This window comes from Bufo gargarizans, chromosome 9 (genome assembly GCF_014858855.1).
Source record: "Bufo gargarizans isolate SCDJY-AF-19 chromosome 9, ASM1485885v1, whole genome shotgun sequence".
Lineage (NCBI taxonomy): Eukaryota > Metazoa > Chordata > Amphibia > Anura > Bufonidae > Bufo > Bufo gargarizans.
This window is the reverse complement of record NC_058088.1, coordinates 177048049-177063376: the sequence shown is the minus strand read 5'-3', so window position 1 is coordinate 177063376 and position 15328 is coordinate 177048049. Positions and strand designations below refer to the sequence as shown.

The 15328-nt window shown below is 45.8% G+C and overlaps 1 protein-coding gene across 1 annotated transcript; it reads left to right on the top strand.

The window, feature by feature from the left end:
- Window positions 1-2092: 2092 nt before the first annotated feature.
- UBL4A (ubiquitin like 4A) lies at window positions 2093-13235 on the top strand. The gene is made up of 4 exons (XM_044305670.1): window positions 2093-2247; window positions 5889-5994; window positions 10297-10472; window positions 13025-13235. Exons 1-4 carry the CDS (start codon window positions 2200-2202, stop codon window positions 13133-13135), a joined length of 441 nt encoding a protein of 146 aa, XP_044161605.1. The 5' UTR covers window positions 2093-2199; the 3' UTR covers window positions 13136-13235.
- Window positions 13236-15328: the final 2093 nt, after the last annotated feature.

The following is a 15328-nucleotide window of genomic DNA, read 5'->3' as shown; positions in this document are numbered from 1 at the left end:
GGGACACAGAGAGGCATGTGCCCAGGGTCTCCACCATCTTGGTACCAAAGATGTCACCGTCCCTTGGAGATGGACCTACAAGAAGGCAAAGCACCAAAATAGGGAAGGCAGAATTTTTGGGTGACGCCCTTAATGTTCCTATTTAAACAGGCATGGCATACTGTACCCTGCCAACGTCCACGATCGGCGGTACTGATGACCATGAACATTTAACCCCTCAGATGCCATGGTCAAATGTGACCACGGCATCTGAGAGGTCTAAAACCCGGAAGGGGGCGCTTCTAGGTATGGAACGCCTACCCCGGGCGGAGATCGGGGAAAGCATTCATTCATAGTAATGAGCCTGTACTAGGCTTCCAGGCTCATTACTTGTATATTACAGTTCAGCCCAGCAGGTGGCAGCACTGAACTGTGGTATAGTGATTTCTGTATTAGGCCTCATGCACACGACCGTTTTTTCATTCCGTGTCTGTTGTTCCGTTTTTCGTGATTTTCTGCGGACCCATTGACTTTCAATGGGTCAGTTGAAAACTCGGCTAATGCACCGTTTGTCATCCGCGTCCGTGATCCGTGGTTTCAGTCCGTCAAAAAAATATAACCTGTCCTATTTTTTTCACGGAAAACGGTTCGCAGACCCATTCAAGTCAATGGGTCCGTGAAAAAACTCGGAGGCACACAAGATTGTCATCCGCGTCCGCGTCTGTTTTTTTCCTATCATTTGCATGGCAAACTTGACTTAGATATTTTTTTTTCTTTCCTTCATGTCCGTGGATCCTCCAAAAATAAAGGAAGACACACGGAAACAAAAACGGACACGGATCACGGAACAACGGAACCCCATTTTGCGGACCGAGAAAAACAACTGTCGTGTGCATGAGGCTACATGCACACGACGGTATGTGTTTTGCGGTCCGCAAATTGCAGATCAGCAAAAAAAACTGGATGCCATCCTTTTTTTTTTTTTTTTTTGCGGATCCATTGTAACGATGCCTAAAACAGACAAGAATAGGACATGTTCTATTTTTTTTTTTCCGGGGCAACGGAACGGACATACTGATGCGAACAGCACACGGTGTGCTGTCCGCATTTTTTGCAGACCCATTGAAATGAATGGGTCCGCATCCTATCCGCAAAAAAAATCCGGAACGGACACGGAAACAAACATGTAGCCTAAAATAATGGAGTCAATTCCATTATTCTATACAAGTTGCAATCTGATGATTGCAAGTTGGGGTCCAATTGGGGACCTAACAAAAAGTAAAAAAGAAAAAAAAAAAAAAAGGTCAAAGAAATAAAAATAAAATTCAAATCACCCCCAAAATAAACAATAAAAAAAGGGATCATGGGCATCACCACGTGCGAAAACGCACATACTATCATAGTATTTTTTTTTAAAAACGGATCCCATACAGTGAAACTAGATGTAATGTAAAAAAATTTAAAATGGCCTATTCGCCATTCGTTTGATCACTTTACTTACCAATATTGCTTTAAAAAAGTGATTAAAAAAATCATATACACCCCAAAATGGTATAAGCAAAAACTACAAATTGTCCCAGAAAAATTAACCCTCACATATCCCTATAAAAAAGTTATGGGGGTCAGAATATGGCGATAACAAGAAAAAATAAATAAATATGTAAAACGTTTTTTTTTTTTTCAGTATTTAACGCAAGAAAAACTATACATATGTGGTATCGCCGTACTGAGCTGGAGAATGAAGAGCACAAGTCAGTTTTGCCACATAGCGAATGCCGTAAAAACAAAACCCGTAAAACTGTGGCAAAATTGCGTTTCCCCCCCCCCCCCAATAAATTGCATGCAATATTATATTGTGGCATTAGAAAGTACAACTTGTCCTGCAAAAAACAAGCCCTCATATGGCTATGAGAACGGAAAAAATTAAAAGGTATGGCTCCAGGCGAAAAAACGAAAACGCAAAAAATATAAAAAAATCCCCTCACAAACTGCACAATGCTAGATTCCTTCCCAGTTGAAGCACAGCGCCACCTGTTGGCCAGTAACGGTTCTGCAGCGGATGGAGTGACGTTGCGCAGAAGGAACCCGCCTACATACACTCTTCAGCGGGAGCGGTAGCTCCCCGTGACGTCACTCACTTCTTGGCGGACTTCACCCCTGAACTTCCAGACGCTCTAGCCGTTGCCAGAGACTCTATGGTGATCCCGGCTGGCCCCGGAGATGCAGCTTACGGTGAAAGCATTAAAAGGAAAGGAGACCAGCCTGCAGGTACTACCGGGGGTGCGAGGGAAGGCCCTTAGTAGTGATGTGTAAGATGGCATTGCGGGGGCATCCTCCTGTGGGCACACTGTTGTTTCTTGCAAGTGTCCGGTGTTACACCGCCTTGGTCTCTGTTACCGGGTAACGGGCACTCTGCTGCCCAGGACTGGATAGGGTTACATGGGTAATAGTGCCAGGGAGGGACCCCGGGGCCTAGGCTGGGGGGTAAACCATCTGCCTGGCACAGTCTGACATCTGCACTCCAGTACACTATTTTACCATTTACTTAAAGGGGTTGTCTACAAGCCCTGCAATAGCTTAAAGGGGATGTTCACCCCCGGGGACCTTTCAGACAGACCCCTCCCCCCCTGCATCATACTTAAACTATCAGATCTCCGCTTTCCCTGAGTCAACATCCGGTGATGTGACGCATGGGGGGGGGCGAGGCGACACCGCTGCTGCAGTTGTCACGTCACCCGCGTCCAACCGTATCCTGACGCAGGGAGACCTGAGACCAGCAGCAATGGCGGGGGAGCGAAGGAGCGGGAACACAGGGATCAGGTAAGTATGATTCCCTCCGCAGGTCCTTCCACGTTGAGGGGTCTACTCGAAACGCCCCCAAGGGGTGAACGACCCCTTTAAATTTTAAAAAGCATTCCGCAGTACTTCCTATTGCAGGGACATACCGGTCACAGTTAGGCTCCATTCACACGTCCGCAACGTGTTTTGTGGATACACGGAGCAGCGGATCCGCAAAACATAGAAAGTGGCAATGTGCGTTCCGCATTTTGCGGACCGCACATTGCCGGCACTAATAGAATATGCCTGTTGCGGACAAGAATAGGACATGTTCTATTTTTTTGCGGAACGGAATTGTGGACCCGGAAGTGCGGATCCGCAATTCCGTGTCCGGGCAGCACATAGTGCTGCCCCTTAGGAATGAATGGGTCCGCAATTCCGTTCCGCAAAATGCAGAACGAAATTGCAGACGTGTGAATGGAGCCTAAGTGATGTGCAGGTAGACGGAAAGTCACCGCTGCAGCCATTCGCTGCCCACAGTGATTGGGTCAGCAGTAAGGCGCTGTGTACCGGAACGCCCCCCCCCCCCCCCCCCCCCCCGCAGCTGTTTACAGGGGGTGAGCCCACACATTTTATACTCTCATTGGCGATAAAATTGTTTAGGTCTCGCATGTGCCGACAAACAGCTTCAACGGGGCCACAAAAATAAATAAATAAATAGAACATGTCCTATTCTTGTGCTTAATACGGACAAGGATAGGACAGTCCTATAAAGGGCAGGACGTTCTATTACGCAAAATGCAGGACGCACACGGGCAGTATACGTGTTTTTTAGATCCGCAAAACCGGCAACGGCCGTGTGCCTAAGGCCTTAGGCTTCTGTCACATGTCTGAGTTCACACCCATGACGGGATGGTCGGTGCTTCATCCGTTTTTTTGCCCTCCATGTGTGATCCGTATTCCACGGACACTGCTCGGCTGAAAACTTATTTCCAGAGCATCTCCTACCAGTGGTCCGTGTAAATCACAGACTAAATGGATGGCATGGGTCTATAGACCACAATGTGCGGAAAGGGTCTGCAATCTCAGACAAAAATAGCGTGTGCTTTTGTGGTGTCGCCAAGGAACGTGGAAAACCACTTTGTGTGAATAGACACATTAAAGGGCATCTGTCAGCAGTTTTGTGCCTATCACACTGGCTGACCTGTTACATGTGCACTTGGCAGCTGAAGGCATCTGTGTTGGCCCCATGTTCATATGGGAGAAAAATGATGTTTTACTATATATAAATGAGCCTCTAGGACAGGCATCCTCAAACTGCGGCCCTCCAGCTGTTGTAAAACTACAGCTCCCACCATGCCCTGCTGTAGACTGATACCTGTAGGCTGTTTGGGCATGCTGGGAGTTGTAGTTTTGCAACAGTTGGAGGGCCGCAGTTTGAGGATGCCTGCTCTAGGAGCACCGGTGGCGTTACTCCTAGAGGCTCTTCTCTCTCTGCAACTGCCGCGCCCTCTGAACTTGGATTGACAGGGCCAGTCATGAGGCTGTGATCACACCTGCCTGGCGCTGACTTCTTCTAATCAAAGTGCTGAAGGCACGGCAGCTCTGTCCATTTTGTAGGGAATGGGAGAAGCGCTGCAGTAACCATCTCTGACCACTAGACGATGGGCGGTGCTGTGTAGTTCCAGAGCTACTGTGTTAGACTCCCTCAATCCACATCTGGCAGGTCACCTGCAAATTTTGCACCAAGCGGATGCGGGTTTTGTTGCAGAAGTGCTGGGGGGTTTGCTGCAGCTTTCTCCTCGGCAGGGCAACGATTTCCTGCACGGCCTGCTGTGTTTTTCAGCTTTATTTTTCCAACCTGGAGTGACTGTATGTTATAGGGGCTTATCTGCCCCATTGTGTCACAGTTCTTAAAGGGGCTGTCTCACTTCAGCAAGTGGCATTTATCATGTAAAGAAAGTGAATACAAGAGACTTGCTAATGTATTGTGATTGTCCATATTGCTTCCTTTGCTGGCTGGATTCATTTTTCCATCACATTATACACTGCTTGTTTCCATGGTTACGACCATGACCCTGCAATCCATCAGTGGTGGTCGTGCTTGCACACGATAGGAATAAGTGCTGACCTCTGTGGTGGCCGCGACCGTCGGAGCGCACATAGGCTGGTGCTTTTCTTCTATAGTGGACAAGCACGACCACCACTGCTGGATTACAGGGTGGTCATAACCATGGAAACGAGCAGTGTATAATGTGATGGAAAATGAATCCAGCCAGCAAAGGAGGCAATATGGACAATCACAATACATTAGTAAGTGCCTTGTGTTAACGTTCTGTACAGGATAAATGCCATTTCCTGAAGTGAGACAGCCCCTATAAAGATGCCCATACATGTTAGGGCTCATTCAGACGGCCGTATGCTGTCCGCATTTTTGCGGACCCATAAACTTTAATGGGGCCACATCCTGATTTTCACTGACAAGTATAGGACAAGTTTTATTTGTTTTGCGGAGCCATAGAACAGAAGAAAAGGGCCTCAAAGAAGTATATAAGGATCCGCATTTTGCGGACAGCATACGGCCGTCTGAATGAGCCCTTAGAGAAGAGTCAGCGTCCACATTTGCGTTTGATAAATCAGGTAGTCTTTTTCTGGCAGAGACTACTAGAATTACCGTATCCCGCATAGCCGGACACTGCCATGGCCCTTCTGGCAAGAGGTGCTGCCAAATTCCCTCCCCCTCCCAAAAATCGAAAAGTTTTATTTTTCTGGCATATGGCTGGCACCCAACAGATCCCATTATAGTGAATGGGATGGTGTCTGGTCATGCCGGATACGGTAATTCCGATAGTCTGCTCCTCTGCCGTAAAAAACTACCAGATTTGCCGAACTACAGCATGTGATGTGGGTGAGGGCCTCCTGCCTCTCCCGGGATGTTGGAGGGGGAGCATGGATTGGGCAAAATCCTTCTTGGAAAACTAAAAAAGACTGTGTGTGCACCAGTCCTACAAATGGTCACCTAATTGCTGTTGTAGAATACCATGATATTGATAGGGAGGTGCCACGGTACTATAACTCCCAGCGTTGTCTCCTTGCAGGTGACGTCATTGTTCTTATTTGACTTCTTCCAGGTCTCTGAGAGTGACACGATTCTTGCAGTGAAAAGACAAGTGGAGGAAAAGTTACAGGTGCCGGTGTCGCAGCAGAGGTTGTTGTTCAGGGGTAAAGCGCTGTCAGGTACGGACCCCCCCCCCCCCCCCCCTCCCCGTGTATTTTTTAGGTATACGTACTGCTTTCCAGCATAATCCTGACACTATATTGGGTGTGCACAGTTATGTGCTATACCGTGTTATGTCTAATGAGGGGCCGGTGCCATGTTCACCATCCCAGACTGGGAATAGGGAATTTAGAAAAGGATTTTTCTAGGGGCCCATTCACATGACCAATTTTGCAGATCGAATGCAGACCCATTCATTTCAACGGGGGCCACAAAAGATGAGGACAGCATGCTGTCCGCACCCATGTCTTTTTCTTGTCCGTTTTTGCGTACAAGAATAGTAATTTCTATCATAGGGAAGGACATTCTGATCCGCAAAGTGCGGAACGCACACAGCCGGTACCCGCGTTTTGCGGATCTGCAAAAACGCATATGGTTGTGTGAATGGACCCTAAGGCGGCATTCCCATGACCGTAAGGCCTTATGCATACGAGTGTGGTTTTGGTCCGCATCCGATTTCGCATTTTTGGCTGATCGGATGCGGTCCCATTCACTTCAGTGGGGCCACAAAAGATTCGGACAGCACACCCGTGTGCAGTCCCCAGCCGTATGTCCGTTCCGTGCCCAATCAAAAAAGATAGAACGTGTCCTATTCTTGTCCGTGGGCAGAACGTTCTATTCCGCAGAATGCACACGGCCGTTTTCCGTGTATTGTGGATCCAGAATTTGCAGACTGCAAAAAACGGCAACGGCCATGTGCATGAACAGTTAGGGCTCGTTCACACGGCCGTTGGTGTCCCGTTACCGTATTGCGGACCGCATTTGTGGATCAGCAGTACACGGGCACCGGTCCGTTGCCATTCATTTCAATTGGTCCGCAAATCCGGAGATACAGAACACTACGGAAGCACTACGAAGTGCTTTCTGGGGTTCCGTTCCGTGCCTCCGCACCGCAAAAAGATAGAACATGCTCTATCTTTTTTGCGGAACAGAGAGATTGCAGACCCATTCAAGTGAATGGGTCTGCGATCCCCATGCGCCTGCCCCACGGAAGGTGCCCGTGCATTGCGGACCGCAATTTTCAGTTCACAGCACTAGACACCAACGGTCGTGTGACCGAGCCCTTAATGTTTTGCATTCTGCAAATCGCACATGCGCAAAACATGGATTCCAGTCGCGTGGAAGACGCATCCTGTTGCAGAGCCATTGACTTCCATGGGTCCTTGGCGCACTTGTTGGCTGGATGATGGCTCTGACTGGGCAGTTTGGAAAGGATCGCCAAAACCGGAGAGGGGGAGAGGTCTGCCTTTATGTAAAGTCCTGTCTAAAGCCCACACTCCGTGAAGATATAAGTGAGGGACATGAACATGTGGAGTCACTGTGGGTAGAGATACATGGAGGCAAAAACGATAATAAATTACTAATAGGAGTTTATTATAAACCACCTAATAAACCGAAGTCACAGAAAATCTACTACTAAACGAGATAGACGAGGCGGCAGATCATAATGAGGTGGTTATTATGGGGGACTTCAACTACCCAGATATAGACTGGGAAACGGAAACCTGTACATCTCATAAAGGACTATTACCTTTCCCAACTGGTTCAGGACCCGACTAGAGGGACGGCCATACTGGACTTAGTATTAACCAATAGACCGGACAGAACAACAGACGTGCAGGTCGGGGGACACCTGGGAAATAGTGACCATAAAGTAATAACCTTCCAATTATCATTCAAAAGAGCGTTTCTTCAGGGAGGAACAAAAATACCAAACTTCAAAAAGCTAAATTTTGCCAACTAAGAGAGGCCATAGGCCTAACTATCTGGGACAAAGTCCTCAAAAATAAAAATACATCCACAAAATGAGATATTTTTAAAAGCATCCTAAAATCTAATTGTGGCAGGTAGATACGTTATGGGAATAAAAGGTTAAGGAACCAGAAAAAAACAATGTGGATAAATAGAACTGTAAAGAAAGCAATAAATGACAGAAAGAAAGCATATAAATCACTAAAAATGGAGATTAGCGAGGAAGCACTGAAAAACGATTAGGAAAAAAATTGAATGTTTAAAAAGCAAATAAAAGCGGCCAAACTAGAGACCGAGAGATTGTTGCCAAAGTGAGTAAAACTAATCCTAAAATGTTCTTCAATTATATAAATGGTAAAAAGTATAAATCTGAAGGAGTCGGCCCTCTACAGAGTAATAAGGGGGGAGTTGCAGAGAGCGACGAGGAGAAAGCAAAGCTGTTAAATATTTTTTTTCTCCAATGTATTCACTGAGGAAAATAAACTGTCAGATGAAATGCAGAATGTAAAAATAAATTCCCCATTAACTGTGCCCTGTCTGACCCAGGAAGAAGTACAGCGGCCTCTTAAAAAGATTAAAATAGTCAAATCGCCAGGACCAGATGGCATACACCCCCGTATCCTAAGAGAATTAAGTAATGTCATAGCCAGACCCTTATTTCTGATATTTGCGGACTCTATACTGACAGGGAATGTCCCACAGGATTGGCGCATGGCAAATGTGGTGCCAATATTCAAAAAGGGTCTAAAATCGGAGCCCGGAAACTATAGGCCGGTAAGTTTAACATCTGTTGTGGGTAAACTGTTTGAAGGTTTTTTAAGAGATGCTATCTTGGAGGATCTCAACGGAAATAAGCAAATAACGCCATATCAGCATGGCTTCATGAGGGATCGGTCATGTCTAACTAATTTAATCAGTTTCTATGAGGAGGTAAGTTCTAGACTTGACAGCGGCGGACTGGGAGAAATTTTTTTTATTTTTCCTAAAGTGAGGATAATTGGCTTCTACCTCACAGTTTTGTATTTTTTTTTTTTTTTGCCTTCCTCTGGATCAACTTGCAGGATTACAGGCCGAACTGGATGGACAAATGTCTTTTTTTTCCGGCCTAATAAACTGTTAATATAAGGCATGTCCCATGTGGAGCACAAACTCATTGAAGTCAACGGGTCTGCACTGTGATGCGGTGCACACGGCCAGAATGCCACCTAGGTCAGACATCTGAAGCCCCTTCAGGATCATGTGATTTTCCATTATTTTTTGTATTTTCTTTTTATTTTACTTCCTGTCTCCCTGAAGACGTAACTTTTTTTTTTTTGTTCACATGACGGCACACAATATAGTGGGAAGCTGTAAGAAAAAATAAAAAAATTCCCAATGGGGTGGAATTGAAAAAAATAAATGCAATTCCACCACAGGTAGAAACGAAGAAGGTGGTGAATTGGCCTTTTTTTTTTTTTTTTTTTTTCATTATGGCATTCACTGTACCATATACATTTTTTTACACTTATTTTACGTCCCCCTAAGGGACTTGAAAATGCTATTGTCTGATTGCTTCTCCCATAGATTGCAATTTAACAGATTATGGGGGTCATTTATGATCTAAAGAACGCCGCTTTTGGCGTACTTTTGTTGCAGATTTGGTTGCAAAGGGGATTTGCGGCTGAATCTACGTCTTTTCCCTACTCGCGCAAGTTTTCCAAGGGGACCGGCCAACCGGCCTGTCTCATTTATAATTTTTTTTAATGCCTTTTTTTGGGGTAGAAAATGACTCAAATCTAAGCGTACATTTAAGCAAGTCACATGGCCCGCGCCTAAGTTATGTAGAGGCCGGCGGGGCTGACTGATTCACGCGCATAACAAAACACAAGGTGCATATTAAAATATATAACGACTATATAAACAGACTATGGTCTCTGCTGCACTGTACTGTATTTTTCGCCCTATAAGATGCACCTAGGTTTTAGAGGAGAACAACAAGAAGAAAAAAATATTTTTCATTACACCTCAGGTCAGACCTCAGATCAGCCCCCAGTGCAAATAAAAAAACAAAAACAAAAAAAAAAAAACACTTGCCTCTCCTGCTCCTGGTCACCATCGCGATCCTCTTCATTCTGCTGTCGGCTGTGTATAGCGGCGCACAGTGTGAGGTCACAGAGCGACCTCACGCTGTGCGCAGCCCTGCACAGCCGATAGCCGAGCCGTGGACCAGAGGAAGCGGTGAGTACAGATCCTTCACCGCTTCCTGGTCCTTCTGTACTAATGAAGCGCTTCCATGATGGAAGCGCTTCATTAGTACAGCGTTAAAGACTGCCCTGATCGCTAAGACCTGGCAAACCATCTTCCAGAGCCCGCTCCTGGGCCGCGGCCCGGCGGTTGGGGACCGCTGTTGTAAGAAATACATGAAAAATAAAGTACATTACAAAAATGTTAGGACATTTAGAATAGTTTTTACCTTTTTATTCAAAAGTTTACTTTTAGCCCCACTTTATCCTTGTCCTCCTGGTTTTCAGATGAACATAGTCTTTCCTTTTACTCCATTGGACCTGGCGCAAGACTGAACCTAATGGTGAAGGAGCGATCATCACCGGAGGTCGGAGGGAGCGCAGTTTGGAAGTCCCTGGCTGTCATCCTGGGGAAGCACTTCAGCCCCTCTGATGCAGAGAGAGTTTTGGAATATGTACAAAAGGTAACGTAAAGGAGCTGTCCATGATCCTGGCTTCTGCAGACTCAGGCCGGGTTCACATCACTGTTGAGTTTTCCGTTCTTCTGATCTGGTAGAAAAAAAACAAAACAGATCCATCATTTTGAGCATCCGTTTTTGTCAGGGCCATCTGAGATCCATTATGAGAGAAGGGAGAAAAATTCCTGCGTCTCCTGTCAAAAATAACGGATCTCAGACGGAACGGACGCTCAAAATAAAGGATCCAGATTTTTCTGTGCTTCTGACTGATCGGAGGAACGGAAAACGAAACGTGATTTGAATCCGGCCTTAGGGCTGTAGTACGCCGCCTAATGTTCGGGCGGTGCGAGTGCCTTTGGGCAATAGCACATCCATTGGCGTTTGTTTGTACACCGAATGTGGGAGGAAAGATGGCTACCGCAGTCATTCCTCCTTCGTTCAGTTCTGTTGATTATTGGCAGCACAGGGAGCGTTGCTGCCGATAGTCGGGCATGTTTTATCCTGATGAAAGATGGCCATCAGTCAGCACGTTAATACGGGTCAGTATAATGAACATTCGTTCCCAATGATTGGCCCGAACATCGTGCGGTCTAATAGCGGTTATCTAATTGGATGCTTTCAGCAATGACTCCATTCTTCTCTTGCACCAGTTTTGATAAATGTTCAAGGGTGAAGGCTTCATCAGGTTGGAGAGCACAGCAGACACGCCGTTATACAGAATATACAAAGTGTAAAAATGGTCTTAAACGTTAGATTGAAGCGGGTATCCAATCCTATAAAATTGTGCTATTGAGATCCATCATAGGATCTCGATAGCGGAAGAAAACGCTTCTGTTTTGTTCCCATTCATTGTCAATTGGGGGCAAAACTGAATTGGATGAAATTCTGTTCCGTTTGGTTGCGCCCCCATCGCGGACAGAAAAACGCTGGAGCAAGACGCATCCGTCCTGACACACAATGTAAATCAATGGGGACGGATCCGTCCCCCATTGACTTTCAGTGGTGTTTAAGACGGATGCATGCGGTTGTATTATGGTAACGGAGGCATATTTGCAGATCCATGATGGCTAGTGTGAAAGTAGCCTAACAGGTCAGCCAGTTTCATAGGTACAAAACTGCTGACAGATGCCCTTTAGGCTCCATTCACACGTCCGCAAATGGGTCCGCATCCATTCCGCAATTTAGAGAAACGGGTTCGGACCCATTAATTATTTATGGGGGCAGGAAAGATGCAGACAGCACACAGTGTGCTATCCGAATTTCCGTGCCGCGGCTCCGCAAAAAATAGAACATGTCCTATTCTCGTCCGCAATTGCGGACAATAGGCAGTTCTATGGGGGGGTGCCGTCCGGTTGTATTGCGGATCCGCAATACACTACGGACGTGTGAATGGACCCATAATATGTTAGTCACTGTTAGGGTGTATTCACACTTTGTGCTGAGGGTTTCCCTACTTGGCTTACAACCATACTGCAAATTTTACCTCAAATTACAGTTAGGCCTCTTTCACACTTGCGTCGTCCGGATCCGGCGTGTACTCCACTTGCCAGAGGTACACGCCGGATCCGGAAAAACACAAGTGTACTGAAAGCATTTGAAGACGGATCCGTCTTCAAAATGCTTTCAGTGTTACTATGGCAGCCAGGACGCTATTAAACTCCTGGTTGCCATAGTAGGAGCAGGGAGCGGGGGAGCAACATACTTACAGTCCGCGCGGCTCCCGGGGCGCTCCAGAATGACGTGCCATGCGATCACGTCATCCATGCGCCTGGGGCGCCCTGACGTCACTCTGGAGCGCCCCGGGAGCCGCACGGACGGTAAGTATGCTGCTCCCCCGCTCCCCACTACACTTTACCATGGCTGCCAGGACTTTAGCGTCCCGGCAGCCATGGTAACCATTCAGAAAAAGCTAAACGTCGTATCCGGCAATGCGCCGAAACGACGTTTAGCTTAAGGCCGGATCCGGATCAATGCCTTTCAATGGGCATTAATTCCGGATCCGGCCTTGCGGCAAGTCTTCAGGATTTTTGGCCGGAGCAAAAAGCGCAGCATGCTGCGGTATTTTCTCCGGCCAAAAAACGTTCCGTTCCGGAACTGAAGACATCCTGATGCATCCTGAACGGATTTCACCCCATTCAGAATGCATGGGGATAATCCTGATCAGGATTCTTCCGGCATAGAGCCCCGACGACGGAACTCTATGCCGGAAGACAAGAACGCAAGTGTGAAAGAGCCCTTACGCAGCTAGAAGAGGGGAAACTCCTTGAAACGGCAGCAATTTGCGGTAAAAACACAGGCTGTTAATGCGGTGTAGTACTCTGCACAACCGCACTGTGTGAATACAGCCTTAGCCAGGGTAGGAAACAACTGATCATACGACATAAGAGATTGGTGGAAACTGTATTTTGCCTCTTCCCCAGATCCAAAAGGCTAATAACTGGATGGGATTCAGTTCCATTGCATAGCAAATACAGATGAGCATTCAGCAACTGCACTGTGTGAACGAGGCCTTTTTGCTCCCTCTGGTTACCCGTACATTGTACTTTCTCTCTTTCCAGGACTACGAGCGCAGTCTGTGTCTTCTCAGCCTGGATGACATTGAACGACTGGCTACGCGAATAATTCACCCGCAGCTGCCAGAAGCCATAGATCTCGGATTCCTGGACTGAACTCCTAATAATACCGCCCCTCTTACACCCCTGTCGTCCTCGCCTGTACAGAGCTACTGATTGGGATCACAACTGTAATAAAGATACCAAATGACCAGGAGCAGAGTCCAGAAAAGTTTTTTATTTTGTTGCCTTAAGCTTAAAAGACAAGCAACACAAAAGGCCGATTTTCATTGTCTTTGGCAGAGCATCGTACATCAATGTATTATTTAAAGGCTATGTACATCTTTTGGGGGCATTTTTTTTATTTATTTTGCATTGTACTCATTTTGAACTAGAAATATTTTTTTCAGTTGGTCTTTATAAAAAATGTTGAGCCTCTTTCTCTGTACAGCCTTGAGATTCTCTAGTAGCAGGCTCTGTATTTTTACCGTTTGTCAGCCGATGGCTCCTCATCTCTTACGTTATAAACACTCGTTATACCCCAATTCTTATCTTACTGATGAGAATGTGGGTTAAATAAGTGCTTATGACCTTTTAGTAAATTAGAGATAAGGTTTATTAGACGACCGGGCACAAAGTGAAAGTAGGATTCACACAGCTAAAAAACCAGTTAACCCTTTGAGACAGAATGGCTCAATATTTTTTATAAAGGCCAATTGAAAAAATATTTACCCCCAAAATGAGTAAAATGCAATCAAAAAATAATAATATTCCCCCGAAGGTGTACATAGCCTTTAAGGCACTTGTCATTATATATCTTAGGTGCACAGCAAAAATTTCGATACAAAATATTTTATAAAAATAATATTTAATGTTTTCAAAAATGTGGCATCGGCGACTATATATAATTAAAATGTCTATTATATACATGTAAAACATCATGAGAACTCTGAGTACAGATAATGGAATAGGTGTTCTCTGTGGTCCTATGTAACACCATAGATCAGGCTCGTCAACTGTTGCAAAACTACAACTCCTAGCATGCTCCGATAGGCTGTCCGGGCATGATGGAAGCTGTGGTTTTGCAACACCTTAAGGGCCACGTGTTTGACATCTCTGCCATAGATAAAGCCTTGTAGGTGGGGATTCTCCTTAGGGCGAGTGCCAGAGCTGGCGTAGAGAGTCTCATAGACCAGGCAGTGCTCTCTGGGAAACAGGATATGCAGATTAGCTCTCTTCTAAGGCAGAGAAAGCGATCTCTGCAGTGCCACCTAGTGGAGGTAGCTACTTCTGCAACATAATTAAGGATATTAGCCAACCCGAGGCTTGTCCAAAAATAAAAAGGACTCCTTCTGACAGCTGTTTTTGCCCCTCACCAGTACGGAGCAGAGTATGGAGTAGCACTGCCCACTGGACTCCTAAGCACAGAATAAGCAGGGATTTAATTGAATAAAATACAAGTTACAGTGAATCTTTTCTTACAAAACTATATATCTGCTCTAGAACATGCTACCTGCAGCTAAGACACCTGGCTTAAAGGGGTTGTCCCACAAAAATGATTCTACATTTTTCAAAAACAGGATCTGAATACTTTTTTTTTTTAACTGCATATAATTATAAATATAGTTTAGGCACTGAGTTACTCAATAAAATGTATCTGTATAGCGCCACCTGCTGTTTGTGCTTTTCCTTAGTTCTCTGTCCACCTTGCTGAGGTGGCCGCACATGCTCAGTTCCATCCTTCAACAGTCACCATCTGTTAGAAGTTTTGGCGGTTACATGACAAGCCCCTGAGGAAAATCTAGAAGTGCAACTGGAGCAATAAATAGATCTGTGGACCCGTGTTAGAGATTGTCATGTACTATATCAGGCATGGCCATCCTGCGGCTCTCCACCATGCCCTGCTGTAGGCTGATAGCTGTCGGTAGTCTGGGCATGCTGGGAGTTGTAGTTTTGCAACAGCTGGAGAGCTTCAGGTTGGCCATCTCTGTACTATATTATGTCTGATTTTTATATTTTACATTATTCACAGGATAACCCCTTTATTGATAGGTTCCCTTTAAATGGGGGCAGTCATCCTTCTCATACAAAGTATATGGAGATGAGCCATTGTTTGTTCCCATTCAGTTTCCCTTTAGTTGCAGCATATCCCATTTCCAGGAGGGGATGTGACCCCTACAAATGATGACTTTTATGCCACATGATGAAAAACGAGCATGGCCAATCGTCAGCCTGTGTAAAGTGGCCTTAAAGGGTTTGTCCACTCTTTTTATAATAATAGGCTAGCCTTATGATAGGCCATCAACAGGT